General features: G+C 51.4%; 10 protein-coding genes across 10 annotated transcripts; 2 read left to right on the plus strand and 8 right to left on the minus strand.

Annotated features, from left to right (window-relative positions):
* Nucleotides 1-1,433: 1,433 nt before the first annotated feature.
* PV08_01367 (uncharacterized protein) lies at nt 1,434-1,904 on the minus strand (the record flags this gene model as incomplete). Its single annotated transcript, XM_016375729.1, has 3 exons — nt 1,434-1,480; nt 1,548-1,655; nt 1,718-1,904. The coding sequence occupies 3 exons, from the start codon at nt 1,902-1,904 to the stop codon at nt 1,434-1,436; spliced, it is 342 nt and encodes a 113-aa protein (XP_016241005.1).
* A 743-nt stretch (nt 1,905-2,647) lies between these two features.
* Nucleotides 2,648-4,169, minus strand: PV08_01368 (uncharacterized protein; the record flags this gene model as incomplete). The annotated part of the gene is made up of 2 exons (XM_016375730.1): nt 2,648-3,930; nt 3,992-4,169. 2 exons carry the CDS (start codon nt 4,167-4,169, stop codon nt 2,648-2,650), a joined length of 1,461 nt encoding a protein of 486 aa, XP_016241006.1.
* A 2,372-nt stretch (nt 4,170-6,541) lies between these two features.
* PV08_01369 (uncharacterized protein) lies at nt 6,542-9,210 on the minus strand (the record flags this gene model as incomplete). Its single annotated transcript, XM_016375731.1, has 6 exons — nt 6,542-7,152; nt 7,211-7,358; nt 7,412-7,472; nt 7,765-8,331; nt 8,402-8,409; nt 8,473-9,210. 6 exons carry the CDS (start codon nt 9,208-9,210, stop codon nt 6,542-6,544), a joined length of 2,133 nt encoding a protein of 710 aa, XP_016241007.1.
* A 1,180-nt stretch (nt 9,211-10,390) lies between these two features.
* Nucleotides 10,391-10,992, minus strand: PV08_01370 (uncharacterized protein; the record flags this gene model as incomplete). The annotated part of the gene is made up of 2 exons (XM_016375732.1): nt 10,391-10,900; nt 10,957-10,992. 2 exons carry the CDS (start codon nt 10,990-10,992, stop codon nt 10,391-10,393), a joined length of 546 nt encoding a protein of 181 aa, XP_016241008.1.
* A 326-nt stretch (nt 10,993-11,318) lies between these two features.
* PV08_01371 (uncharacterized protein) lies at nt 11,319-12,043 on the plus strand (the record flags this gene model as incomplete). Its single annotated transcript, XM_016375733.1, has 3 exons — nt 11,319-11,555; nt 11,616-11,813; nt 11,867-12,043. The coding sequence occupies 3 exons, from the start codon at nt 11,319-11,321 to the stop codon at nt 12,041-12,043; spliced, it is 612 nt and encodes a 203-aa protein (XP_016241009.1).
* A 224-nt stretch (nt 12,044-12,267) lies between these two features.
* On the minus strand, nt 12,268-12,965 carry PV08_01372 (uncharacterized protein; the record flags this gene model as incomplete). The annotated part of the gene is made up of 3 exons (XM_016375734.1): nt 12,268-12,567; nt 12,626-12,851; nt 12,880-12,965. 3 exons carry the CDS (start codon nt 12,963-12,965, stop codon nt 12,268-12,270), a joined length of 612 nt encoding a protein of 203 aa, XP_016241010.1.
* A 332-nt stretch (nt 12,966-13,297) lies between these two features.
* Nucleotides 13,298-15,045, minus strand: PV08_01373 (uncharacterized protein; the record flags this gene model as incomplete). Its single annotated transcript, XM_016375735.1, has 2 exons — nt 13,298-14,440; nt 14,503-15,045. The coding sequence occupies 2 exons, from the start codon at nt 15,043-15,045 to the stop codon at nt 13,298-13,300; spliced, it is 1,686 nt and encodes a 561-aa protein (XP_016241011.1).
* A 473-nt stretch (nt 15,046-15,518) lies between these two features.
* PV08_01374 (uncharacterized protein) lies at nt 15,519-16,700 on the plus strand (the record flags this gene model as incomplete). The annotated part of the gene is made up of 3 exons (XM_016375736.1): nt 15,519-15,947; nt 16,060-16,347; nt 16,461-16,700. The coding sequence occupies 3 exons, from the start codon at nt 15,519-15,521 to the stop codon at nt 16,698-16,700; spliced, it is 957 nt and encodes a 318-aa protein (XP_016241012.1).
* A 589-nt stretch (nt 16,701-17,289) lies between these two features.
* On the minus strand, nt 17,290-19,092 carry PV08_01375 (uncharacterized protein; the record flags this gene model as incomplete). Its single annotated transcript, XM_016375737.1, has 1 exon — nt 17,290-19,092. The coding sequence occupies one exon, from the start codon at nt 19,090-19,092 to the stop codon at nt 17,290-17,292; it is 1,803 nt and encodes a 600-aa protein (XP_016241013.1).
* A 1,495-nt stretch (nt 19,093-20,587) lies between these two features.
* On the minus strand, nt 20,588-22,586 carry PV08_01376 (uncharacterized protein; the record flags this gene model as incomplete). Its single annotated transcript, XM_016375738.1, has 2 exons — nt 20,588-22,470; nt 22,532-22,586. The coding sequence occupies 2 exons, from the start codon at nt 22,584-22,586 to the stop codon at nt 20,588-20,590; spliced, it is 1,938 nt and encodes a 645-aa protein (XP_016241014.1).
* Nucleotides 22,587-23,300: the final 714 nt, after the last annotated feature.

The raw sequence follows: 23,300 nt of genomic DNA on the forward strand, positions 1-23,300 counted from the left end.
GCTGTTTGAGGAGGAGAACCACCGAGGAGATTAGTCGCGCATATGTAGATCTTCAGGCGGTAAGGTACTTGGACTTTTATACATGGTGCCATGTGGGTGGACTTGTGAACATGCATACATGTGTATATGCGTGTATGTGTGGACATATGTATGTGTGACTTATTCAATGCAAGGCCGAATCAGGGTACAGCACGGGGTAGATGGTCAGGCGATAGTGCGTAGTAGGAGAGAAAAAGACAAAAAGGGGGATAGGGGGGGGGGGGGGGGGAGAGCAGTGAGACAACTACCTACGGATAGGGTATGTATCTAGATAGGCTGGGTGTAGGTGATCGGGAAAAGGTGGTTCGGAAGGGACTTACTCGAAGCATATAATACCCCAGATATGCAAATGGACTCACGACGTCCACGTAGAGTGTTATTTTTGGTTTCGATCTCTCGGTATCGGCCATTCTTATTCCTCTTTTTTCCTTTTTTTTGGGAATTTCACGCCCTTTTCACCCTGTTGACTTTCGGGGCCTTTTCTGATTTGATTCGCTTCTCGACTTTAGACGCGGCCTGCAACAAGGGGGTGGTGGAACCGGCCCGGATTTACGAGAAGGGAAGGGGGAAGAAGGATGAGCTTCCCAGTGGACCGATTGGATTCGATTGGACTGATCGATGTGGTGTGATGGTTCGTTGTTGAGTAATACCAATGTAGTCTCGCAGGGGAGAGGGGAGGAATCAACCAACTAATCGCTCGCTCGTTAGGTTCATACCATAGGGAAAAAAACAAACTATGGCCAAAGGAGGTGTGGGTAAGCAACTTCGGTATCTTGAGATAGGTACCATAGACGTCGATGTCGTACGAGGTTGTTTTCGAGACCACCTATACCTGAGAGAAGAGAGACAACCGTAAATACTGAATTCCATAACAAATTCATTCTGTCGTCCCCGGCTCGTCGCTTATATTTATGATGTGCAGCGTGTAGAATAGCCGAGGTCCTTTTTATTACTGTACCGATTCGATCCATTGCGAGTACTAATACGAATACGAAGGGGTTTTTAAATGGGTTCCCGAGTTGAGGCCGTTCCAAAGCCCAAACTCTATATATCCCTGAAACACCATACGGACAAGGAATAACATGTACATAGTTGCTGGTAATCACAAAGGTACAGAAAACAGAGCAATGCTACAGCGTAGATATACAGAAGAAAGACACCATAATGATACTCATTCTGCTCGTCATGAGTACCTGAGACAACTACAGTGCTCCGTACCCTTAACAGATACAAGGACCTTGTCTCCATGTACACCGTCCCGACCAACACTCCTAGAGAGACTCCATGGTGTACGCTAATTCATGCTTGTATTCATTCAAAGAACCTTTAGGATCCTGCAAAGACCACTCCATCTATCCTCTTCGAGCCTTGGTCGAATTCGCTGGTCATCAACCTCAATTCTTGTCCTTGACAGGAAAGTCGTTACCGGTGGCCGATTTGTCTATGGAACATATCGGCATCAGCATCTCCAACGTCAAATCCCTCATGAACATGGTACGAGTACTCACATTGGTTTCGAATGAAGTCGGAAATCTGTTCATCCTTTGCCTGTTCAATGGCACTCTCATTGTCTTGTGGTCCTTGTCCTAGAAACCTCTCTTGAACAAAGTCGATGCCTATGTTACGACAATTAGCCATCTCAACATCTTTTCCTGCAACTCCCCTCGAACAATCTCACCCTTGTCAAGTGCGTCTTCGTTCTTCTCTGATTCTCGACCACCACCGGCCGCAGAGTTGAGTTTGTCACCGAGACCACCTAGGAATCCTCCATCGCCTTGGTTCTGGCCCTGTTGGCCTTGGCCTTGGCCTTGTTGTTGGTTGTCGCCTCCAGTGAAGCTGTTCAAGGCACCTTTGAGTTGATCCATGTTTGGAGATTGAGATTGGGGTTAGGGGCGAAAGGTTCAAAAGACTTGGAAGTGAGGTACGGCGAAGAAAAGAGGAAAAGAGGAAAAGAGGAAAAGAAGACTGGACTTATGTAGGTAGGTATGTCAGAAGAAAACAGACAAACAGGCAAGAGAATAGCGGGGGAGTCTTCAGCCACAGACTGCAGCGATGCAGCCAAGTCTCCGGTGTAACACGTAGCTGGTTACAGGGATCGTGTCCTCTAGGTAGAGCAACGAGTAGTCGAAGGCCTGGATCCAACAGTTTGACATGAAGAAGTTCGGCTGTGATACGGACTGCGCCTGCGACCTCAAGGAAGAAGCAACGGGGTTGACACTGACGTCGGCCAAGAGCAGCTCAGATAGCACAGGCACTTGGCGATTAGGAGTTGGGCTCGCTTGTCTTCAGCTCGGAAGGTGCCCGACGATCGCGGTCGCTAAGACTAACTAGACTTCGCTGCCCGCTTCCAAAGCCTAAACAGTGGTCTGGTGGCCTAGACCCGTGGCTAATACGGGCGCTACAAGCGAGCCGCAGGGACGAACGCAAAGGGGCCATGGGGGCTGCTGTGCCACCCACAGGGACCACCCAATAGGCCTCACATCATACAGCACTTCATGCTTCATCGCAGCTCAAACGAGGCACTCCATAGTGATACCAGCTGAATATCTGCATCTGTACGCACCGTCACCCATGCTGGTGCGGCTACAGCACCTAAGTCATGGTCTCTTCACTCCAGACTCGTACTCGGCTCATTAGTCGTCTCAATATCACCCTCCGCCCTTTTGCCGTCTGCGCTGTTCTCAACCACATTACTTTCTTCTTCCTCAACTTCCTTTTCCCAATCATCCACAACCTGTGCTTCTACTTTCTTCCTCAACTTCGCCTCATTCTCTTCTTTCTTCTTCTTCGCTTCTGCCAGCCGACTCCCAAGCACCGTAAAGACAGGTCTTTGTCCAACTGGCCTGACCTGGGGGACTGATGCTGGTGCAGCCCGTCTTGCCGCAACTTTAGACCACCCATTCGTAAAAGTGTCACTGGCTTTTCCTTGCTGCTGAACAATCTTGACTTCAAGACCAGTCGTGTCGAACTGGCAAAGTACTACCGACCCGGCCAAATTGTGTCTAGACACTTCAGCCGCAATAGTAGGCTGTAAGCTTGTCAGCAGCGTGGTGAGCTGTTCAGGCGTCTCCCAAGACATGGATGGGAGCAGAGCCACTCCTTCATCGTTAGGCAGAAAGACAATATCAAGGTCAATGGTAGGTGCTGCCTTCTTGACCACCGGCCGCAATTCATCTTCTGTCAATGCAAACTTTGGCTTGGTCAACATCAACCCGTTGTACTCATGCTTGACCTCATCAGCCTTGCGTTCGGGAGCGCTGTGAACAGGTGCAGCCACGTTCAGCTGAGCTCGCTTGATTCGTGCGACCTGTGCCAAAGTCTTCATCGGCGCGGCGACAAACTTCGGCGTTTTGAACAAGACAACGTGACGGTGTGGCTCCGGATCAAGACTTTCTCCATCAAACCCAAAATCTTCGGCGAGGCTGTGCATGAAACTTCGTTGCCGACTCTTCATCGGCTGGCAACGATATCTTTTCTGCGTCTCATCGGCCGCAAAAAGTCGAAGGGCCTCCTCCTGTGCATGTGCCCACGCAACATCCTCGAGGTACATTTGTAAAGTGGCTGTCGAGTAGGGAACATGGTCGTCAGTGTGGTCGTCCGAAATATGTAGTGCCAGGGCAAGTTTGCGGTTTCTTTCCAATCGAGCACATTCATCGTCACACTTGAGGGACGTCTGCCGCCCAGAAGGCTCAGGGTTGGTTGATCGTGCATTGCATCGGACTTCTTCTTTCTTGCGTTGGCAGTCGCAGGTAATCATGACCTTGAACGGGCATGGTTTGTCCTCCTTACACGCCGAGGGAGCGTGACAGCGTTGTTCGCAAGGGTGGCCACACGTCTTCTTCGCCTTACCGCACTCCTGCTGGCAGTGTTGTTGAGAATCCTCACACTCGCCTGCCTTATGGCACGTCTTGCGGCATGTGTGCGATCCGCATCTGAGTGTTTTTCCACACACCAGACCACAAAGGACATCGGTTCTCCAGCAAGGCTGATTCTTCAATGTCTTCTTTCCGCACAGGCAATCTTTTTCTGTCAGGAATGGACACTTCGGGCACTCCTCCTCTTGGAGGTGACAATTGTGCGCTACTTGGGGATGTCCACAATCCTTGGTTCGGGTGCAAGGGAAACTGCATGGCGGAGGCTGAGTACCGCACGGGAGAGGTGCTTGCAGGACAGTCCTACCACATGTGCATGAAATGTCATCGAAAATGGCCTCTTTGCAGCTGCTGCATGGACCTCTATGGCACAGATCGGTGCAATCGTGGTTTCCACACTTGAGTCTGCGTCCACAAGGACGAGTGCATATATGCTCGGCCTCAATGTTCTCGTCGAAGACCCGAGCCACCGACCCGAGAGGTTTCAGCTTTCGTTTCGTAGCTTGACGTTCGGCAGCCTTTCGCTCTCCAGTGCAGCATCTTTGGCCGCACTCATGCCTACCACAATTCAAAGTTGACTTGCACAGCCGGGTGCACTGAGGAGGGTCTTCCGAAGCTTCGTGGCAAATAACATCGAACGAGTTTCGACCGCACCGACAAGGGACCGAGATTTGGAGAGCACAAGGCTCACAATCGTCCAAATGACATGTCTGTTTGCACAGATGACCGCAAGACAATGTCTTTCCGCATTCTTTCTGGCAACTCGGGATGGGATCTGTGCATGATTTTCGCGGTTCGATTTCTAGGTCTGCCAAAGCGGTCTTACCGCAAGGGCAGAACTTAACCACATCAACAGCCCGGGGACAATGCGGTTCCGTTTCGTCTTGGGGATGACAAGGCTTTTCACAGTGGTGCTTCCCGCAATCCATGACTCTTTCGCACAGCTGACCGCAGTCGAAACAGCCTAACCAGGCAAAGCTCTCCTTCTCATCGCCCTTCTCGTGACATGGCATCTTCTTTTCCACCTTTCCGCAATAGCATTTTGCTTCGACTTCCGTAGTACAGGCACCGCAAAGACCCTCGTGACAAGGTCTTTGGCAAGTGTGTTCCCCGCAAGGCATGATATCACCGCATATAGAGCCACAACTCCAGCCGGTGTCGTAGTTTGTCTCTATGCATCTTCGTCTTGTCTCTTCCTTTCCACAGAAGCAAGACTGTGTGGGGCCCATGGACGGACAGGGAGGACAAGGTCCAGCATGACACAGCAGTTCACATGGGTGCGGACATGGTTTGGGGAATGTTCTCTCGCGACCACATGTCTGCCCGCACGAATGTGGTGGCAGGCCCGAGATCGTTTTCGGATCCAGCTCTTTCTCACACCAACACGTGTACGATGACGGCGTAGTATCTTTTGGTAAATTGCAGCCTGGACATCTCCATTGCTTCCCTGAATGAGACTCGTCGTCCTCCTGACCAGCCGGGCGATGGACGGCCGAGCCTTCATTCTTGGACCATCTCTTAATACATCCGATGTGAAATACTGTCCAGCAAGTACGACATGACCACACCTTGGAATGCCGGGTCACCTCGTTGGTGCAAATCGCACACTCGTAAACTCCACCTGAGATGTCTTCGTGGATTCGTGTGGTAATGTCGGGTGCCGTAGATCTGGACAGCGACCCTCTCCTAGCCTGCGACTGTGACTGCGGCTGCTTCTGGGCTGCGGGTCTTCGATCACTTCGATTTCGAGGAGGACGAGGGTTCGAGGCCTTTGGTCTGGGATTTGGAGCTGCCGCCGTAGGAGGCAATGACGCTGGTACAAACGATGGTGCTTCTGCATCTAGTTGTGTAAGTTGGCCACCAAAGGCTCTTGTCCCCGCCACTCGAGGAGCATCCTGTGCCGGCCGCGGTGGTCTTGGAGGGCCTCTTCTTCTGGATCTATGTCCTCGTGGGTTTGAGCCCGCTGGTCTCTGGGCATTAGCAGGCTCCATGAGAGTGTTCTGGGGGAGATATTGTTCAGGTGCGGCGGTAGTCTCCAGCTTGGGGAATCAACCGCCTGGTGACTACTAAAGTAGAGGTCACACTCAGTAACGTCGATGAGCTTTTGGAAACTGAACGATCTCAAAAGATAATCTAGTAGACAGAGAATAGTGGGAGTCGCCAGAGAGGCGTGCTGCAGGAACGAAGGTCTAGCTGTATCTTGTTGTTTCTATGCATTGATCGAACAGTCAGTCACCTTGACTTATTATAGTGGCGGTGATTTTCTTTGCAACTGGCCGAACGTTCTCCAAAAAAAATAATCTTCCGGGGGGACGTCATTGACTGACTCACGCCCGGGGACACCAATTTAGGCTGTGCCAATCACAGGCGGGCGAGGCTACTGCGCCGTCGTGCTGCTCAGCCTAGTGAGCCTCGCCTCGCCAACCAGGGGGTCCAGATTCGGCCTTTCGAGTTCGAGCGCGAAGGACGATGAGTCCCAAAGCAACAAAAGGTTGCATCTCATTAGATAAAGCTTTGTATTCGTACAGACACCTTGCGGCCATATGCCGCCATTCGCCAGACGCCGTGCATATACCGAGGAGTGTGTGCATGCGTGGCTTTGCGGTCCCCGTATCTCAAACCAGGCTCATCTATGCCGTCTGCGTACCATAGCCGCGGATTTGATCAGCAAAACCCCAGCTCTGATTCTCTAGCTTTTCATCCTCCTTGAGCTCCACGCCGTCCTTCGTCACCACTGCGATGCTGTACTTGTCCATGCTTCGAGCATCTCGGTAGAACAGCACTTTCATACTGGCCTTGACTGCCTCAACGGCCATCTCTTTCGTAACGTCCTTTACACTTTCCTCGTCATTAGGCATGAGCTTCCGGAGGAGAGGCTGGGCCAAATGCGCGCCGAATCCAGTCGCCAGCGTCGGGCTCGAGAAGGTGGTGCCTAGTAGGTCAACGCTGGCGAGAAATGGTTTGTCGTCGTCGTCCAAACCAGCAACCAACATCATGTTCCACAGAGGGTTGAACTCGCTCCTTCTCTTGTACATGACTTTGGAGAGGTATGTGTGCAGGTTCTTTGCGTTGAGAGTGTGTTCGCTCGAGGAAAGATAGTTCTCGCGAATGTCTAGTGATTGTAGTAATCGGTCAAGGTATTGCATGTCGGAGACGTCGCCGCCGAAGCCGATGACAGTGTTTGGGGGGAATGTCCGTAGACGCTTAACATCTGTGAATCGAGCAAGAGATCCATATGAAGCTGCAACAGGACGTCAGTAAAGCGGACTCATGCCCCACGAAGACTTGAAGTGCCATACCTAGATTGTCTGCGGCAATGACAACACCATCCTTGAACTTGACACCCAACACCGATGTTCCTGTTACGGCAGGAGACTGGGTATGGGTTGTCGGCATCGAGGTTTTGAGATGGGAATGGTCGTAGGGGCCGTAGACATCGTCTCTGGGCTTTGGGAGAGTTAGCATTCATCCATGACCCGTATAGCATTGAAGCCACCTACTCGACCCCAGGCTTGAGGATAGTGGTTCATTGCGGGAATAGGGTCGGGTGCGAAAACGGAGCTATGGGTTGATAAGTAACGGTATACTTCGAGAAGAAAGGGGGTTTGAAGTTGGCGAAGGTCCAAAGGTGAGGTATGCGATTGGGATAGGTACATTCGGTCCGCCGCGTCAAAGAGCGGAAGCCTTCAACTGGATCACAGCCTTCCACGTGACCAAATTTCTTCACGAGGCTGTGCTTCCACAACAGACTTTGGTAGGTACTTTTATTTGTAGTACATGCGATATTCTGGTTGGAAACCTACAAAATTCTTGAAATTTCTCATCGTGCCCTCTTGCCCTTTTTGCCAAGAACCTTTTGGCTATCATCAACATCTTCAGGGGGTTGCCATATTTTGTAGACCTTCGCTTCATGCGGCATGACCTCTGCCGTAAAAAAGGGATGTTGTAGAAGGTATAGTCGGACGCATTTCCTTTCGATTCCCATAAGTCCCTCAGGTAAAAACGGTCCCATTCAATAACAAGGTCCCTGCGCACTCCGAAAGTGATATCCGCCGTTTGTCCACCACGATTCAACAGAGCAACTCCATAACTGCCATCGTCGAGTTCTTTGGCGTACACCTGGACATTGGCAATGTCCCGCACAAGTTGAGCTTGGTTACCGGCTGGGTCCTGGTTCAAAGCTATAATGTCTGCGTTCAACAGGGTTTCCAGGGAAGCATTGTCAAGATTTCTCACGTCAGCGCCGATCAGCAGCGGCGACGACAATATTGACCACATGCTGAAGTGGGTGCGGTACTCAACATTGGAACAGCCTGTACCAACAAGTTCGATGCTCTTCCCATTCAAGCCAATAATAAGCATATCGAAGTCATTAAAGTGTCCTGGTCCGGCATAGGCCGTAAGTTCATTTCCACGATCACTACGGCCATTAGTAAAAGGGGTTGTGCGTTGAAGCAGGTGTGGACTATCTGTTTGATAGCGAAACTCACATCATATCCTAGATACTAGTCAGAAAGCCAGGCCAGTAACAGCAGTGTTTGGGATAGAGCATTTGACTTACCAAAACATCAAAATAGTATTTCTCCCGGTTCCCTGGATAATTGAAGTCGTCTGAGATGTCTTGTCCTATCCGCCAGTGATTGGCACCGAGGTAAGCCGCCCACTGCCATATATCTGCCCATCCGCAATGGCAGGTATGGTACACGATCGGATGGCTGGTATTGAGTAGTGCCTGAGACATGGTACGAAATACGTTTTGAACTTCGGGAATTGAGGCATTCTCAAATGCGCAACAGGCATCGTACTTCAGATGATCAATGCCCCAGCTTGCAAACATTTGGGCGTCTGTAGTCTCATGTCCTTGGCTACCAGTGTAGCCAGCACACGTGGTCCCACCCGGCCCAGAGTAGATGCCCATTTTGAAGCCCTTTGAGTGAGCATAATCGGCTACGGCCTTGATGCCATTGGGAAATTTGACAGGATCGTATGTCAAGGGGTGTTGGCTTCGGTCACCCTTGTGCGCCTGCCAACCATCATCCAGGTTGACGAACTTGAACCCAACATCTCGAAGACCTGTAGATTCTAGTGCATCAATGGTGTCTCTGATCAGCTGTTCATTGATATCTTCTCCGAACTGAATCCAAGATGACCAGCCCATAGGGGGTGTCTTAGCAAGTCCATTGGCGTCAGTAAGGTTCTTTCCCCCATCGGTGGTAATGATTGCTGGGGTGACGACTTGAGCCGTCCCAAGGGTTGTAAGCCTGCTAAGCAGAGGGACCACTGCTAGTAGAACCCGCATACCTACAGGAGGTGTTGCGATGAGTAACGTCGTTCTATAACAAAAACTTTTCAATGCCTCGTAATGTCGCCGCCGAAGAACAAACCAACACCAATGGTTCTCGGCATACGTTCAGAGTTGGAGAGGGTAGTGTGCCCACAAAAGACGATCCTGGGGACGGGAGCAATGAATAAGATAATCAGCAAGGACAAGCCTGTACATTGTAGCAGTCTGCAAGTTCATGGCGTATGCAACAGTCACAGTGCCCTTCAACATGAACGTGTAACGTTGCAAACGATCTCGAACACATCGTAGGTAACGTTACGACCGTTCAAGTTCCAGAAAAGAGACGGAGCATTCAGAAGGGGAATAACTTGATCGATCCTGCGGTGAGTCAAAGACGCGAACTCGGGTCTGAAGAGGAGGCTACGCAGAAAGGCTCTTGACGAGCTGCCTCTTTTGATCTCTTGCTATCTATACGATATCGAATCGTAGTTTCCGGATTGCTAGCAGGGAATATACGCGAATATGATAGGATAATAATGAGCTTGACCGGGCCTTCAAGTACACTAGCCGAAAAGTAAGCAAATAACAAAAGAAGAGCAACCGAGGCCTGCTAGCGTTCGTATATCGAGGCAGATAGGAAACGGTGTATGTAGCTGAGGTTACAACGCTGATGTCGACGGTAGTTGCAATAGCCCATTGTCAGAGGGCGGATAAGTTATTGTTAATTACCTGTCGCGCTCAGGATGAGGGACGAGTCACCTGAGAAGCCCTTGACGATGCGGATGTTGCTGTGGTTGGACGTATGCGCTGTTGAGAGTCCGATCCATCGTATCAGTGCTTCCAGCGAGTGACTCTACTCGCTGAGTCCGGCATGCGAGATTCGGAAAGGATTCGAAGCTCGCGGTTGTGGTTCTGTGGGTCAACAGGACCTTCTGTCAGGCAGCCCATACATTCTGTGATCCGAGTAATGGCTGATTCTGGGTAGCCGAAAACATCCCAGCCCAGTGGTAGACAGCCAGACTGCACGCGAACCGTGTCGGGAGCCGGGCACATAAAGAAGTCGAGAGCCTGGGTGCAACCAGACCAGACGAACGTAATGGCTTGTATATAGACCGATTAATTCTTGGTATGTATTCTGTCCTGTGGCTCCGTTGTAGACAAATGATACTTGTAGACGACATGCACCAGGTGTGGGCTATGCCTCGGGACTCGTCTGTGACGTGGGCTCGTTCTCTTCGTTACTTAAGAACTCTTCCAGAGCCTCGACGACAATCTGGTGATCCTCATACTGCTTGAGGCCACTTACAACCAGTACTGCGACAATACCCTCGACGCCTTTGACCCTGATGGGCAGACCTCCTCCATGAATGGCATACTCGCCGGCAGACTCGCCCAGCATGTACTTCTTTTTGAACGCCTCCTCATCGCCATGCATCTTGTTGTGCATGAACCATGTACTGACGCCCCATCGGAGTACTGTTTTTCTCTTTCTGGCCACCCAGATATCATTGTCAGGTTGTACGCCAGGCCGGCTGACGGCATGGAAGAGAAGATTGTTGCTGTTCGCAAGCGAGATGTTGACAACTGCAGACAGATGGGTGAGGGCTCTCAGCCGGTTGCGGATTGAAAGGCCAATCTCCAGGGCATCGTCGGCGGTGAAATGTGGTAGGATGAGGCCTTCCTCTTGTTTGGCTATTGAGTCTAGCTGCAGGAGAAGAGTGAGTCCCGACGCTCACGAACAGGTTGACATTGCTTGCATACATCTCGTGGCGCTTCTCGAAGCGGCCTAGTAGCCATGTTGAAAAGAGCCTGTTGTGCGGCCTTGAAGGGTTCGAATCAAATGTATCGGTCCAATATGACCAAGTCGATCTAGGTTCGAGGTCGCAAGTAGACACATTTGCTCTTGTCCTCAACACTTTCATAAATGCTTGGCCCCGGGTGGCATCTTCCCCAGTGTACAATTTCGATCCGGTCTGACTTTATAGGTACCGATTTAGACTGACGGAGCAACAAACCAATCCCGATTCCTGCTTGCCTCGCAACGAGTCGCCTCAAACCGGAACATTCTCCGCCTCTCAGATGACAAGAAAGTCGGTAGCGAGGAGCACGATGCAAGCAACTAAATGGCGTCTATACAAGCATTTCCGGCGATAACGGAGCCAGAATTCCGTGCTGCGTGCAAGGCTCTGGAGGACCGATGCTTTGACAGATTGAACGATACAGATTGGCTGAGTGTGCAATTCACAGAGGAAGAATTGGCAATCAAACAGCGAAGGGTCATCTACAATACGAGGACAGGCGGAGAGAATGAACAGGAGTTGCAGGAAGTCGCTGAAGCTGAGACACTCAGTCGGGATACCGTGAGGACTTAACTTCTCAAATCTAAACATTCACTGAAGTCCCAGGTCGGTGACAGCAAGGACAATACAGGTTATGTGGATGTCACCTTCTCCGTCACCCTGTCGCCAACATACAGCGTTCCCATTCTCTGGTTCACATGTCAAAAGGTTCCTGGTAAAGCTGGCTTGAACCTTGACCAGGTATACGAGTTGCTCGTGCCGAACTCTTCGCAAGAGCCACTCCGTACTGTCGGAGTGATGGGAGGAATCAGTATGGCAGTGAGTGGGACTTCCTCGCCAGAGCATCGTAAATGCAAATGCTGATTTTGTAGCATCACCCAATCTCTGACCAACCCGCGTACTTCATACATCCTTGCAACACTCCTGAGGCTCTTTCTGTTCTGAAACCCGAAAGAGCTTTGTCCCCGGAGGATTATCTTTTGCTCTGGCTTGGTCTCATTGGTACATCGGTGGGGTTATATGTGCCGAGTGCGCTGTTTGGAAAGTAATGTCATAGAGACGCTGCCACTCTGGCAACGAGCACATCGATCAAGCCCATCAAACGGCGCTTGACGAGGTCCCATCCCGCGGAATGTAATGTTACCCTTCGAGTCGAGGGCACATCAAGACTGTATCCCGTGCTGAGAACTCGGATGACTGTCTCAGACTTCAAGGCGTGGATACTCATTCCCTGCAGCAGAGATTATTCTCGAAAGAATGTGAATCACATGGTTCAATCTTCATCCTCTTCCATCGGAGCATCGTCCTCGTCCTCTTCCATTGGAGCATCGTCATCTTCTTCTTCCTCTTCTTCCTCTTCTCTGACTCGTTTAATACCATGAGGTTCGCCGTTGATTTCAGACTGCTGTTGACCGTTTTCTGTTGGCTTGTCCGACAGTCCAGAAGGCGGAGCATTGAAGATAGATTTCTGTAGAGCGGTAGTCTCGCTTGCGCCACTGCCTGTGCTTAAAGGTTCGAAAGTGCCTCGGAGTTTGGGTATTATGGAAGACAGTCCTTTGCCGTAGACAATGACCTGGAGCGAAGTTTAACGGAGGGACATTCTTTGTTCATAGACTTGACAGTGAACCTACCATTTCTTTTCCAAAAAAGTCAAACCCTTGTAGCGCTCGCATAGCCTGCGTACTCGTCTGAATATCTCTATAGACAACATGTGCCTGTCCGCGCATACTCTGGCCTTTCGAGCCAAGTCGATTGGTGACAATATCGAGCACTGGTCCGTACGTGGAGAATAACATGTACAGGGCGCGTTTTAGCTCGTTCTTGTTGATTTTTTCGGGGAGATTTCGCAAGTACAGTCTAATCAAGTCAGCGACAAATATCTCACCGGAGGCCGAAGTCATACGTTTGATTTGGAGTGCCGGCATTGGCAGACGGCTTTGAGCCAGACGCAGTTTGTGCCTTCGTGGCCATGTCGAAAGATGCTCAGTACTCAGGAAACGAGCGTTTAATTCGATGAACCCGTTGGCCCCAGAACTCCAACTCAAGTCAGTCCTTGTCTAACTCCCATGGTCATCCCACTGCTGTGCGTCGAAACACTGGATAATGGCATGCTCCCGCAGTCGCGAATACTCCATGTAGAAAAATATCCTTGGCGATTGATGTCACGTGCTCGGGTTGACAGCTCGGCTACGAGGCTGATAGGAGCATAGTACCTGCCTTCGGTAAGTGAAAGTGAACTCTCGAATTGAATGTGCCTGTTTGTGGTTTTTAAGCTTGAAAAACTTGATGTTTTACACACTATACTACAGAAACAGCCACATGCCGACTGTCTTTAGCCTGCCGAGCCACGTCCCTTCCTCTCCCTCCTTGAGTGCATGAACCCATCTCTTCTTCGCAGAGGCTGTCTGGTCTGTCTCTGAAAGCGCTTCATGCTCTGCTTGGTATTCAGGATGTAGATCGTACCGGTCTGTCACCAAGTCCATCTCGTGTAAGCGAACGAACCGTGTTCGCTTAACGAGCTTCCAGAAGACAATCATGACCAACATGATCGGGATCTCGATGTAGAAGGAGACGAAATCCACCCCGCTAAATGACGGACTGAAGCACGACCATCCTTGAACTAGGACCAACACAGTGTTAAGCCCAACCGCAAGAATTGGCCCGACTGGGTACGTCCAGTTCTTGAAAGGAAGCAAGTGCTCAAGACCTTGTGCTTTGATGCCGGCTCGGAAACGCAAGGAGGCTAGACCAATGCAGATCCACGACAGTTGATTCGACACACCAACAATGTTCTGCAGCCACGTCCATAATTGACCAGCGCCGATGTAGCTCGCCCCAAAGCAGAGCCCACTAATAGTCGACGTACTCAAGACTGCAATCGAGGGGACCTGGAATCGGTTGAGGCCTCCCAAAAATTTGGGAGCATATCCGTCGACTGCAAGAGTATACATGAGTCTCGAACCGGCGAACAAGGCGTGATTGGCGGCTGAAATGACGCTCGTCAAGATGACAGCATTGATGAAGCTGCCAGCGACATGACTTCCAACTTCAGTAAACACAATTGTGAATGGACTTGTGGCAGTCGATTTCTCGCTCAGGTTGGGGTAGTTGTACGGTACATTCAGACCGATCAATAGAATGGAAAGAATGTAGAACAGCAGGATACGCCAGAAGACGTTCCGCACTACCTTTGGTAAGTTCTTGGCCGGATTTTTCGTTTCGCCGGCGGTGACAGCAATCGATTCTGTTCCTCCATAGGCGAACGAGGCGGTGACGAAGACAGATGCGAAGCCGCCGATACCATCGACAAAAGGCGCATCACCAATGTACCAGTATTTGCCGCCAATGTACTTGTGCTCGCGATTACCTCCACAATTGACCACGATTCCGATTATAATGAAGATGATGATCGTCACAACTTTGAGCAAGCTGAGCCAGTACTCAACCTAGAACCGTCGTTAGATAGACCGTTGGTACAAACAACTGATATTCAGCACAAAGTACGTACCTCGCCATATACTCTGACAGACATCAGATTGAGGAAGATGACGACGATCAGGAAGATCAAGCTAATCGCCCAGCCAGGGAAGTTGTCGGTCCAGAATTTCAGTAAGAGCTGTAGGGCAATTATGTCTGCCGCAGTGGACACTGCGTCATTAAACCAGTAATTCCACGTCAACGCAAAGCCCAGCGAATCATCAACGAAACGCCCTGCATAGGTGCAGAAAGACCCGGCTACAGGAACAAACGCAGCCATTTCTCCTAGACTCAGCATCGTCACAAAAACGATCGCACCGACAATGGCATATGCGATCAACGTCGAGGCAGGACCGCCGGTAGCTAGAGACTTGCCGGTACCTAGAAAAAGACCGGTACCAATTGTGCCTCCGATAGCGATCATCTGAACTTGACGAGCCGACAATTTGCGAGCGAGCTTGTCGGCTCTGATATGGGCAGTCTCGTCGCCATGGTCGGATCCAGGACCGGGAAATCCGTCGAGGCCCGCCTTTGATGGGTGTCCCTTCTGTTCCTCAATATCAATAGAAGACATAATGACCGCTTGGTCTCAAGTTCAAGCCGAGCGCGTCACGAATTCGGCCCTCCGCCAGATGGCACGCGGGAGCTCATAGATATTTAATCCTTACCTACCTCGTTTATTGTAATATCATGACGATCACACCTTCTGCGTGATATGTGGCAGCATGTAGTATTCGTTGAGTAATATGCTTGATTGAACTTGAAGGATTTTGCCCTGTCTGACGCGTAACTGTGCAATGAGAAATAACGCTGATGGCGTGCGAGTGAGCGATGCTACCAAACGGAAAATCTCGAATCATTGGTGGGTGGGACGTGGTTATATGCGGAGGTAAGAGAGTCCCTTGCAGCCTCGTCAGCCTTGCTTACATAACTCCAGTTGCTTGGCGTTGGAGAAGACCATCTGGCGACGTCGTAACACGTCTGCGTAGAGTACGGAACTTTGTCCATTGAACTCGAGGTGCACAATCCCCCCAAACAACCGGCACGATGAGATTGCAAAGTCTGCTGTCGCAGGCAGCCCTGCTACTCTCTATCCTCCCTTCAGCTTCTGTAGCTGCATCATGGACCTTCACAGAAGGCTCCATCACCGTCGCTCCCAAGGGTGCAGGCGTTGGAGGAGGCCTCAAGGAGCAGTACGTCCGTCCAGCTACACTCCCGCCCACGTCAAGGAGTAAATTCTTTCGAGACGACCACCTGACCATGTTTGAACCCTATAGGCTTGTCCCATCGAAAGCGTTGTCGAAGCCAGTGAAGCTGGGTCCCGCGGACACTCTCAAAGTCATCCTGACGACACAGGACGGCAAGACGACCAAACGCCCTCACCAGGCATTCCTCCTATTGCAAGACTCGTCGAAGAAACTGGACATTTCATATCCTTTCAGCATTAAAGCATCAGGAAAGGCAAAGGTCGAACTGGTAAAGTTTCTCTCCCCAGGACTCTCCGAACTAGGGGAACGATATACATCGATATATACTTAGGTGTGTGAAAGGAGGGAGCGCCTAGGGCTAACTGTTGGTTCCCTTGCAGACGCAGAAAGACTTACCGCCTCAATTTCTGCGCTCCTCTTCCCCGCTTTCAGCAAGCATTGTTATTGCCTCATTCGGATCGTCGGAAGGATACAGCAGCGAAGCATTCCCTCTGGCCCTAGAGCTGGACCCGAACGTGCCCGTCCCCGTGTCCGTCAAAGGCGTCCGGTATGGCAAACTGCCGGAGATCCATCACATTTTCCGCGCCGACCCCAAGAGCCCGAGCATAGGCATTAGTAGCCTTTTTCTGCTTTTTATCATTGCCACCTTTTCGCCATTGATTGGAACCGTAAGTTTCTCTCTCTCTTCTTCCGCCTTGTTCTATTTCTCTGTCCTTCCTCCGCAATCATGATTACCCCAGAAAAAAGGTCTTTATGAATGAAGGCTAATCTTGGGTTGCAGTGGGGGTATCTGGGCGGCAACATCGACCATCTCTCCAAGGCTCTCTCAGATGCCCCTCTCGCACATGCGCTGTTTGTCGGGTCCATCTTTGGCATTGAGGCCGTTTTGTTGCTTTACTACATTACGTGGAACCTGTTTCAGACCTTACCTGTACTTTTGGCTCTGGGGGTGGTTGCGTTCTTGTCGGGAAGCAGAGCCCTTACAGAGGTACAAGAGCGTCGTCTTGCAGGCATCCGTTGAGAAATGGTGTTCTCGTCTTGCAGTGCAGGGCTCTGTTAAAGCTTAAGCTTTAAGCTTGAAAGGCAAATAAAAGAAATGTTCGAGTACTAGAGTCTCGTAAGAGAGGCACTGTCCGTGTAAATTAGACATACCACATGAAAAGTTATGGAGATAAGAGAGACATATAAATGGGCATGATGCCGTTGCCAGCCATCCAACCGTATCTCCCCCTTATCGTCGTGAATTAACACATGTCTTAAGGGGATTGGCTTTTGGCCCTTGCGCACCATCGACCTCGCGTTTTTGTTCGTTGCATAAGGTACACACACATATACTTGTTACGTGTACTCTGTACTGTATGAGGAGGACTTCCGTCTGCGGATCTTCCTACCACCCTAGGTATTTACCTAGTATCCATTTATCCGTTACAGACAGAGAATGCCTGTCTCAATAACCTCCTTTTTTTTCCATCTCAAGCGGTTTTCATTTGTCTCAAGAACCCTTCCCTATTTTTTTTGGGGGATTTCCCCGAGTTCCTTTTTCTCGTTCTCAAGACGTCCTTCGCTGTTTTTCTGTTTTTACCAAAAATTCCCCTCGTGTTTTGTTTTGGTCAAGTCGCCGACATGATCTCTCGAGCGATCTTACTCCTCGCTCGGATCTTCTCGCCGTTGAACAACAACACCCACGGCACGGCGGTCAACAGCGCCGCGATGCCGCCCAGCAGACTGCTCGCGGCGGGGTACCCCAGGCGCGTGAACATCTGGTCGGTGAACAAGGGGAACACGGCGGCGAAGACGTTCCTCGCGAAGCCCTGGGCGGCCAGGGCACTCGAGGCGTACCGGTGGTACACGTCGGCCAGGTAGTTGAAGACGGCGAGGTAGATGGCGAAGATGCCCATCTGGGCGCAGCCGAGGGCGAGGACGGGCGAGATCCAGTGCACGCTCGAGAAGGTGGTCCAGCCGAACCAGAACAGGCCCACGGGCAGCAGCGCGGCCTCGAGACAGGCAAAGTACAGCCGGGACTCGGGCGACGCGGTGAGGAGTTTGGGCCAGTGGCGCCTGGCGATGCGTTCCTGGAACACCGACACGACGGTCGCCACGACGGACCCGGCGGCGATGGCCCCGAACACGGCGCCGCTCTGCTCGGTGTCGAAGCCGTGCCGCGTGCTGAACACCAGCGGGATCACCGAGAAGGTCATGTACAGCAGCGCCCACGCGAACGCCGCCCACAGGCTGAAGAAGAACACGACCGGTTCCGTGAACATGAGCTTGAACGGGATCGTGAGCGAGAGGTAGATCATGTGCGACAGAGACGACCGCGATTCGTCTGCCGCCACCTTGTACCGGACGCGTGTGCTTCGACCTGACCCTTGTCGTCCAGCGGCATCCTTCTCGGTGCCCTCGCACTCATCCTGGACCTTGACGTTGACGTCGTCCCCGGCGACGTCCTTGGAAGCGAATGCGTGCACGTCGTTTTGATTTTGACTCTGCGCGTCCCCCTCCTCCTCCTCCATCTTGTCAAAATAGGCATTGATCGCCCTCGCCTTGCGGCTCAGCAGCACCGATCCCCTCGACTCTTTGAAGAAGAAATACACCACGACCAACAGCGCCCCGACGGCGATGACCTGGTGATAATACACCCACCTGTAGTTCACGCCCTGGCCGACGACGAACCCGCTGCACAGCGGACCCACGGCGGTCCCCGCGAGCGCGCACCCGGAGTAGATGCTCATCGGCGTGTTTCTGTCCTCGTTGGTGTAAACGTCACTCAAGACGCCGCCGATCATGGTGGAGAAGGTGCTCGCCCCGGCGCCGACGAAGAAGCGCGCCACCAGCATGCCCGCGAACGAGGGGGTGGTCGCGCACGCGATCAGAGCCGCCAGGAAAACCACGGCGCTGCCCAGAAACACGGGTCGTCGGCCGTTGATTTCGGAAAAGGGCGCGAGGAACATGGGCGACATCGCGAACCCGAGCGCCCACGCCGTCACGCCCGTGTTGAAGGCCGTCTGGGACAGGTGCCACTTTGACCGCTGCGGCGAGCTGGCTATCGAGTAGCTTCCGGCCGAGTAGGCGGCGAAGAAGGTGCAGAAACAGCAAAGCACTAGAATGGTCCTCTTGTGCGCCGGGGACCATGTCAGTGCAGATTCGTACTTGCGCAGGTCGAGGTCGGGGTAGGATGGGATCTCGGTGTCGAATGTGAGGTATTCGTACGTGATGTCGTTGGAGGAGGAGGAGTGGTGGTGGTGGTGGAGGTGGTGAGGCGGTGGTTCCAACACTGGTAAAGGTTCTTCATTGGAAACGATACTTTCAATATCGATTTTTTCATGGAGGTGGTGACGTGGTTGTGATGATGAAGAGAAAGATGAGCGAGGTCGAGCGACATCCCCTCGCTCTATGGTGTCGTGGGAGGCCATTCTTATAGCCGGAATGATGTGAATCTTTAAAATCCTCGAGGTCCTCTCGGTCTTGATCCGTCAACACTGTGCCCTTGAAGGGTAGAGAGAGGCGCCTCTCATGGCTTTCCTCCAAGGATGGCGAGACGTCTCTCGGGTCTCGTGTAGTGTGTCTCTGTCCGTTTCTTCGGTTTCTTCCCCGGGGTGGAGTTGTCGTCGTCAGAATCGATCGTACTCTGGCGTATACTATAACGAAAGCAATGATGCCCTTCTCACGCTGCTCCTGCTCATATAAGCATACCAATCCGGTATAGTATTGTGTCGTCCTCCTCTGATATTGTTTCTGTTTGTAATGGTACTGTGTATGTGTACCTACATACCTACATGGTGCTCTTCCTGCCGAGGTGTAGTAGAAAAATGAGGGCCCGAAGGTTTTTTAATGAGTACGAGTAATAGCAAAGGGACCCTGGTGTTGTACGAAGGATTTTATCCTTCTCGGTTTATTGTGGACATGATCTTCCTCTCACTGACGCGCTCGGACGGAAATTGCCCAGATGAGGGAAAGTCACATCGAAAGGCGCCGCAATCTGGCTTTTTGTTGATCTGGTTCAACTACTGTATTACTTTTGTTATTGCGGAGTTCCTTTTTACCATATGTGTTTTGTCATATACAGCAGGCATTTTTTTGATCTCCGCTTTTCGGGCGACGGTGAATGCAAAGCCCATGGTACCACGGTATGTTCCTCTGACACCCACCACGCCTCATTGATGTACAAGAGAGTACGCACCTAGAGGAGATCCCATTGCACTGTACAGAACCTAGCAAAAGGGCCCGTACATGGGGGAAGGGTGGCCACCTACCTACCTGCCCTTTGGTAGTGACGGGTATCGGCACGAGTGATCGGCTACAGACAGGCTCTTGGAATGATGACATGGACAAACAACCAATACTCTGACTAGTAGATTCATGATGGGAGTCAGCACTGCCATTTGACCTCGACTTCGCCCGAGCAAAGGCCGTTCGACTGTCACAATAGGATTACCAATACGAGTACGACTTACCCCAAAAGAGTCCACTTATACGCGACTCCATCCCAATGCTCGGTCTTCAGTATTCGCACTACTCTTGTCCGAAAGTCTGGTCCGAGTCAAGAGCATCAAAGTTCAGGTCAAATATCAATCCATGGTTTGTATATACTATCCAAAGGATCTCATCACAACTGGAGCCAACCTAAGAATCCGTACATGTCTCAATCGGACCTGAGGTCAAATCTAAATTCAAAGTCGTGCTCCCCCTGGCACCCCTGAATCACTTCACTATGCTCCATGCTTTTATTTTTCCCAGTCGCCTTCCCAAATGCACCAATCAAAATCGACAAATCCTTCCATCAAAGATCTCTTGTGTACATAACATTGAGTGGCTGTGATAATCTAAAGATCCGAAGTAACATCATTCCGGTCATCATGTCCCCAAAGATGGTGACATATTCTGGAGTTTGTTCCAAGAAGGCGATCATCATAGTGATGGAGCAATAGCCATTACAATAGCGACTCCCGCGGTCCAGCGATTGAATAACTTTGATGAAATCCCTTTGCTTGAAAGATCCACCTGGGCGAGTATGGGTGTCGGCTCATACGGTGCCGGCTCCGAAGAGTCAATCGTACCATTCCAGCAAAAGTGGTTGAAGCACTGCTGGCAGACTTCCGGGACCTCGGTGCCTGTGCGGTCCAGACTTCGGCTCAAAATGGCACAGCCAACGCATGTAGGCCATGTCTCGTCCACCGTACCATTGCCCATTGTGGCTACGTCTTGACCGTTGAGAATAATGGCGTCGCGGTATGTGTTGTTGGTGGAGAAGGTGAAGGTAGGTTGATTGCTGTATGTGATATATGGTGAATTGGGAATGTAGACAATCAACGGTGGAATGTGTGCGCCTTCGGTAAAATTGGACACATCGCAGCCGAAAAAGGTCGGATGCGTGTTGAGACCCAAATTGACAATGGTGTTCTGGTCAGGAATACTGGGAAAGACGGTGTTGTTCGCAAGATCAGTCAGAGATCGTTCGTAGGTGGCGACCAAAGCTGTGGCGTTGGGCCAGTTATCATTCGTGTCTGCCGATGAGTCGACAGCAAAGATGACATCGACATTTCGGTTGGGCTGGATCAATGGATGCAAGGGGATATTTTGCAGATCTTCGCCTCCATCGACGAGAGTAAGGCGGGTCGAGTTGGCCGAAGGATTGGTCTCGGGGTTGTAATGGAAGAACGGGTTTGGCGTGTAGTCAGCGATATCGTCGTTGTCCTGGTCGAGGCCTCCTAGGATATCGGCGAACAGACTTCTCAAGCTGTCTGGTATATCGGTCGAGTTCAGCTGGAGAAGGAATTGGTTGAAGAGGCTAGACGATGTCCCCATGATATAACCACCATTGTCGAATCCAACTACACACCGATCATCGTCGGGCACGCGGCCAGCTGTAAAATTGGTGCCCAAGTACTGGGTGGGCACAAAGCCATACGAGGTGGGATCCCAGGAGCCCATCTCAAACGGGTTGAACTCGTATACGGTCGCATTTCCGCCAATCAAAGTTTCTCCAGGAGCTCGAGCATCGGCGACCAGGATAGGGAACGGGGAATCTGCGTCGATGAACGGTTGCGAAATGGCGATCGACGAGAAGGTGTATGCTGGCCCACCGTCCGTGGCGTTAATGAGCTGGAATGACAAGGCTCGACCCCAAATATCCGTGAGAGAGAGGTCGAATCCCGCATCCTCTTTGCCCCCGACGTCGCTGACCAGGTGACCATAGTATTCAGCCGTACTGAAGAGCTGGATGCTCCCAGATTCGGGTCCCTCAAAGACAGAGTTCCCAAACTCCCAAACCGAACCACTGTCATCTGCTTGCAACGCACCGACCGTAGAGTAATTGTTCATGAACAGTGATCCAACAAGCCAGCCTCCGCCGCTAAGTCCCGACAGATATGTGGCAGATTGTAGCAGTCCACCAAGTTTTCCGTCGCCCGTGTTATTTGGCGTCCGAGAATCAAACGCTTTCAGAGCGCCCGCCCCATTCATCAACGCTCGCCAGCCACCTCCTGACACGGCGATACCAATATTCGGGAGAGCAGAAGCATTCTGAGCATGGTTGTCAATGTATTGCCCTGCATCAAAGTCTGTGATGTTTAATCGGCTCAACAATGTCCGCATGGGTGTGATTGTGTTGTTCCTTCGCTTCTCCAGCCATGCCGTCTCGTTCGGAGAGAGTGACGAAGCGGATCGTACGGACGGCGCATCTCGAGGGCAATCTACTTTAGAGGGCGTGTACCCTCGGGGAGAATTGGGAAGTGCTCGACGGGCATTCTGGAATATTTCAATAGCAGCCTCGTCGACATCCAGTGCGTATCCTACGAGCCCAAGATGTCAGCCAAACTGCCCAAGGCCAAATGAATCTCGGAAACCACTCACCATTCGAAAGAGCAAGAAAACTACTTAGGGCTGCTGCGAGAAGGGTGGACTTCATCGTGGCCGAGGTTCCAGGTGGAGATTGAGCGAAGGGATGATGGGCACCCGCAGCGGACTGCAAGGAGAAGAATAGGAAATGACAGTGAAGGTGAAAGTGAAAGTGAAAGAGATATAGATCTTATTGATACCTGAGGGATATTAAGGTACCTTACCTTGCGGCAGTGAGGCTGTACAACACAATGAACATCAAGAGAGAGATCGACATACAGAGCAGTGTAGTCCAATTATGACAAACGCAGACGTCCGCAAGGCCCTGGGAAGTGCAGATCAGCAGGACTCCATCGATTTGTGAACCAGTACAAGTAACCTCGGATCGTAGTGCATTGGGAGAAAACTGAGTATTATTGTCTGTGTGTCTCGTGTTGCGAGGGTTAAAATGATGTCAATCTCGCGATGAAGCCGACGAAGTGGAGAGTTTGTCCTCGTATTCGTTTGAGCATCCGGTCGATCCGCCAACGAAGCCAACGAAATCACGATAATGCAGTACTGAATCGATGCTAGGCTGACAGGCCGTAACTCGTATTGTCCCTGATGGCCTGAAGAACCGACCTGTCGCAACAAAGAACCTTGCTCAGCCTAGTGACCGGTGCACACCGCTCAGCCTCGCCCTTTACGTACCACAGCCAACACCAGCCTCGGATCTGAGCCGCCCAGGTGTAACCGGGTTGTCTTGGGTTGCATCCATCAACACCGTTTACGGTTCAGAATCACT

Source organism: Exophiala spinifera, assembly GCF_000836115.1.
Source record: "Exophiala spinifera strain CBS 89968 unplaced genomic scaffold supercont1.1, whole genome shotgun sequence".
In the NCBI taxonomy this organism is placed as follows: Eukaryota; Fungi; Ascomycota; class Eurotiomycetes; order Chaetothyriales; family Herpotrichiellaceae; genus Exophiala; species Exophiala spinifera.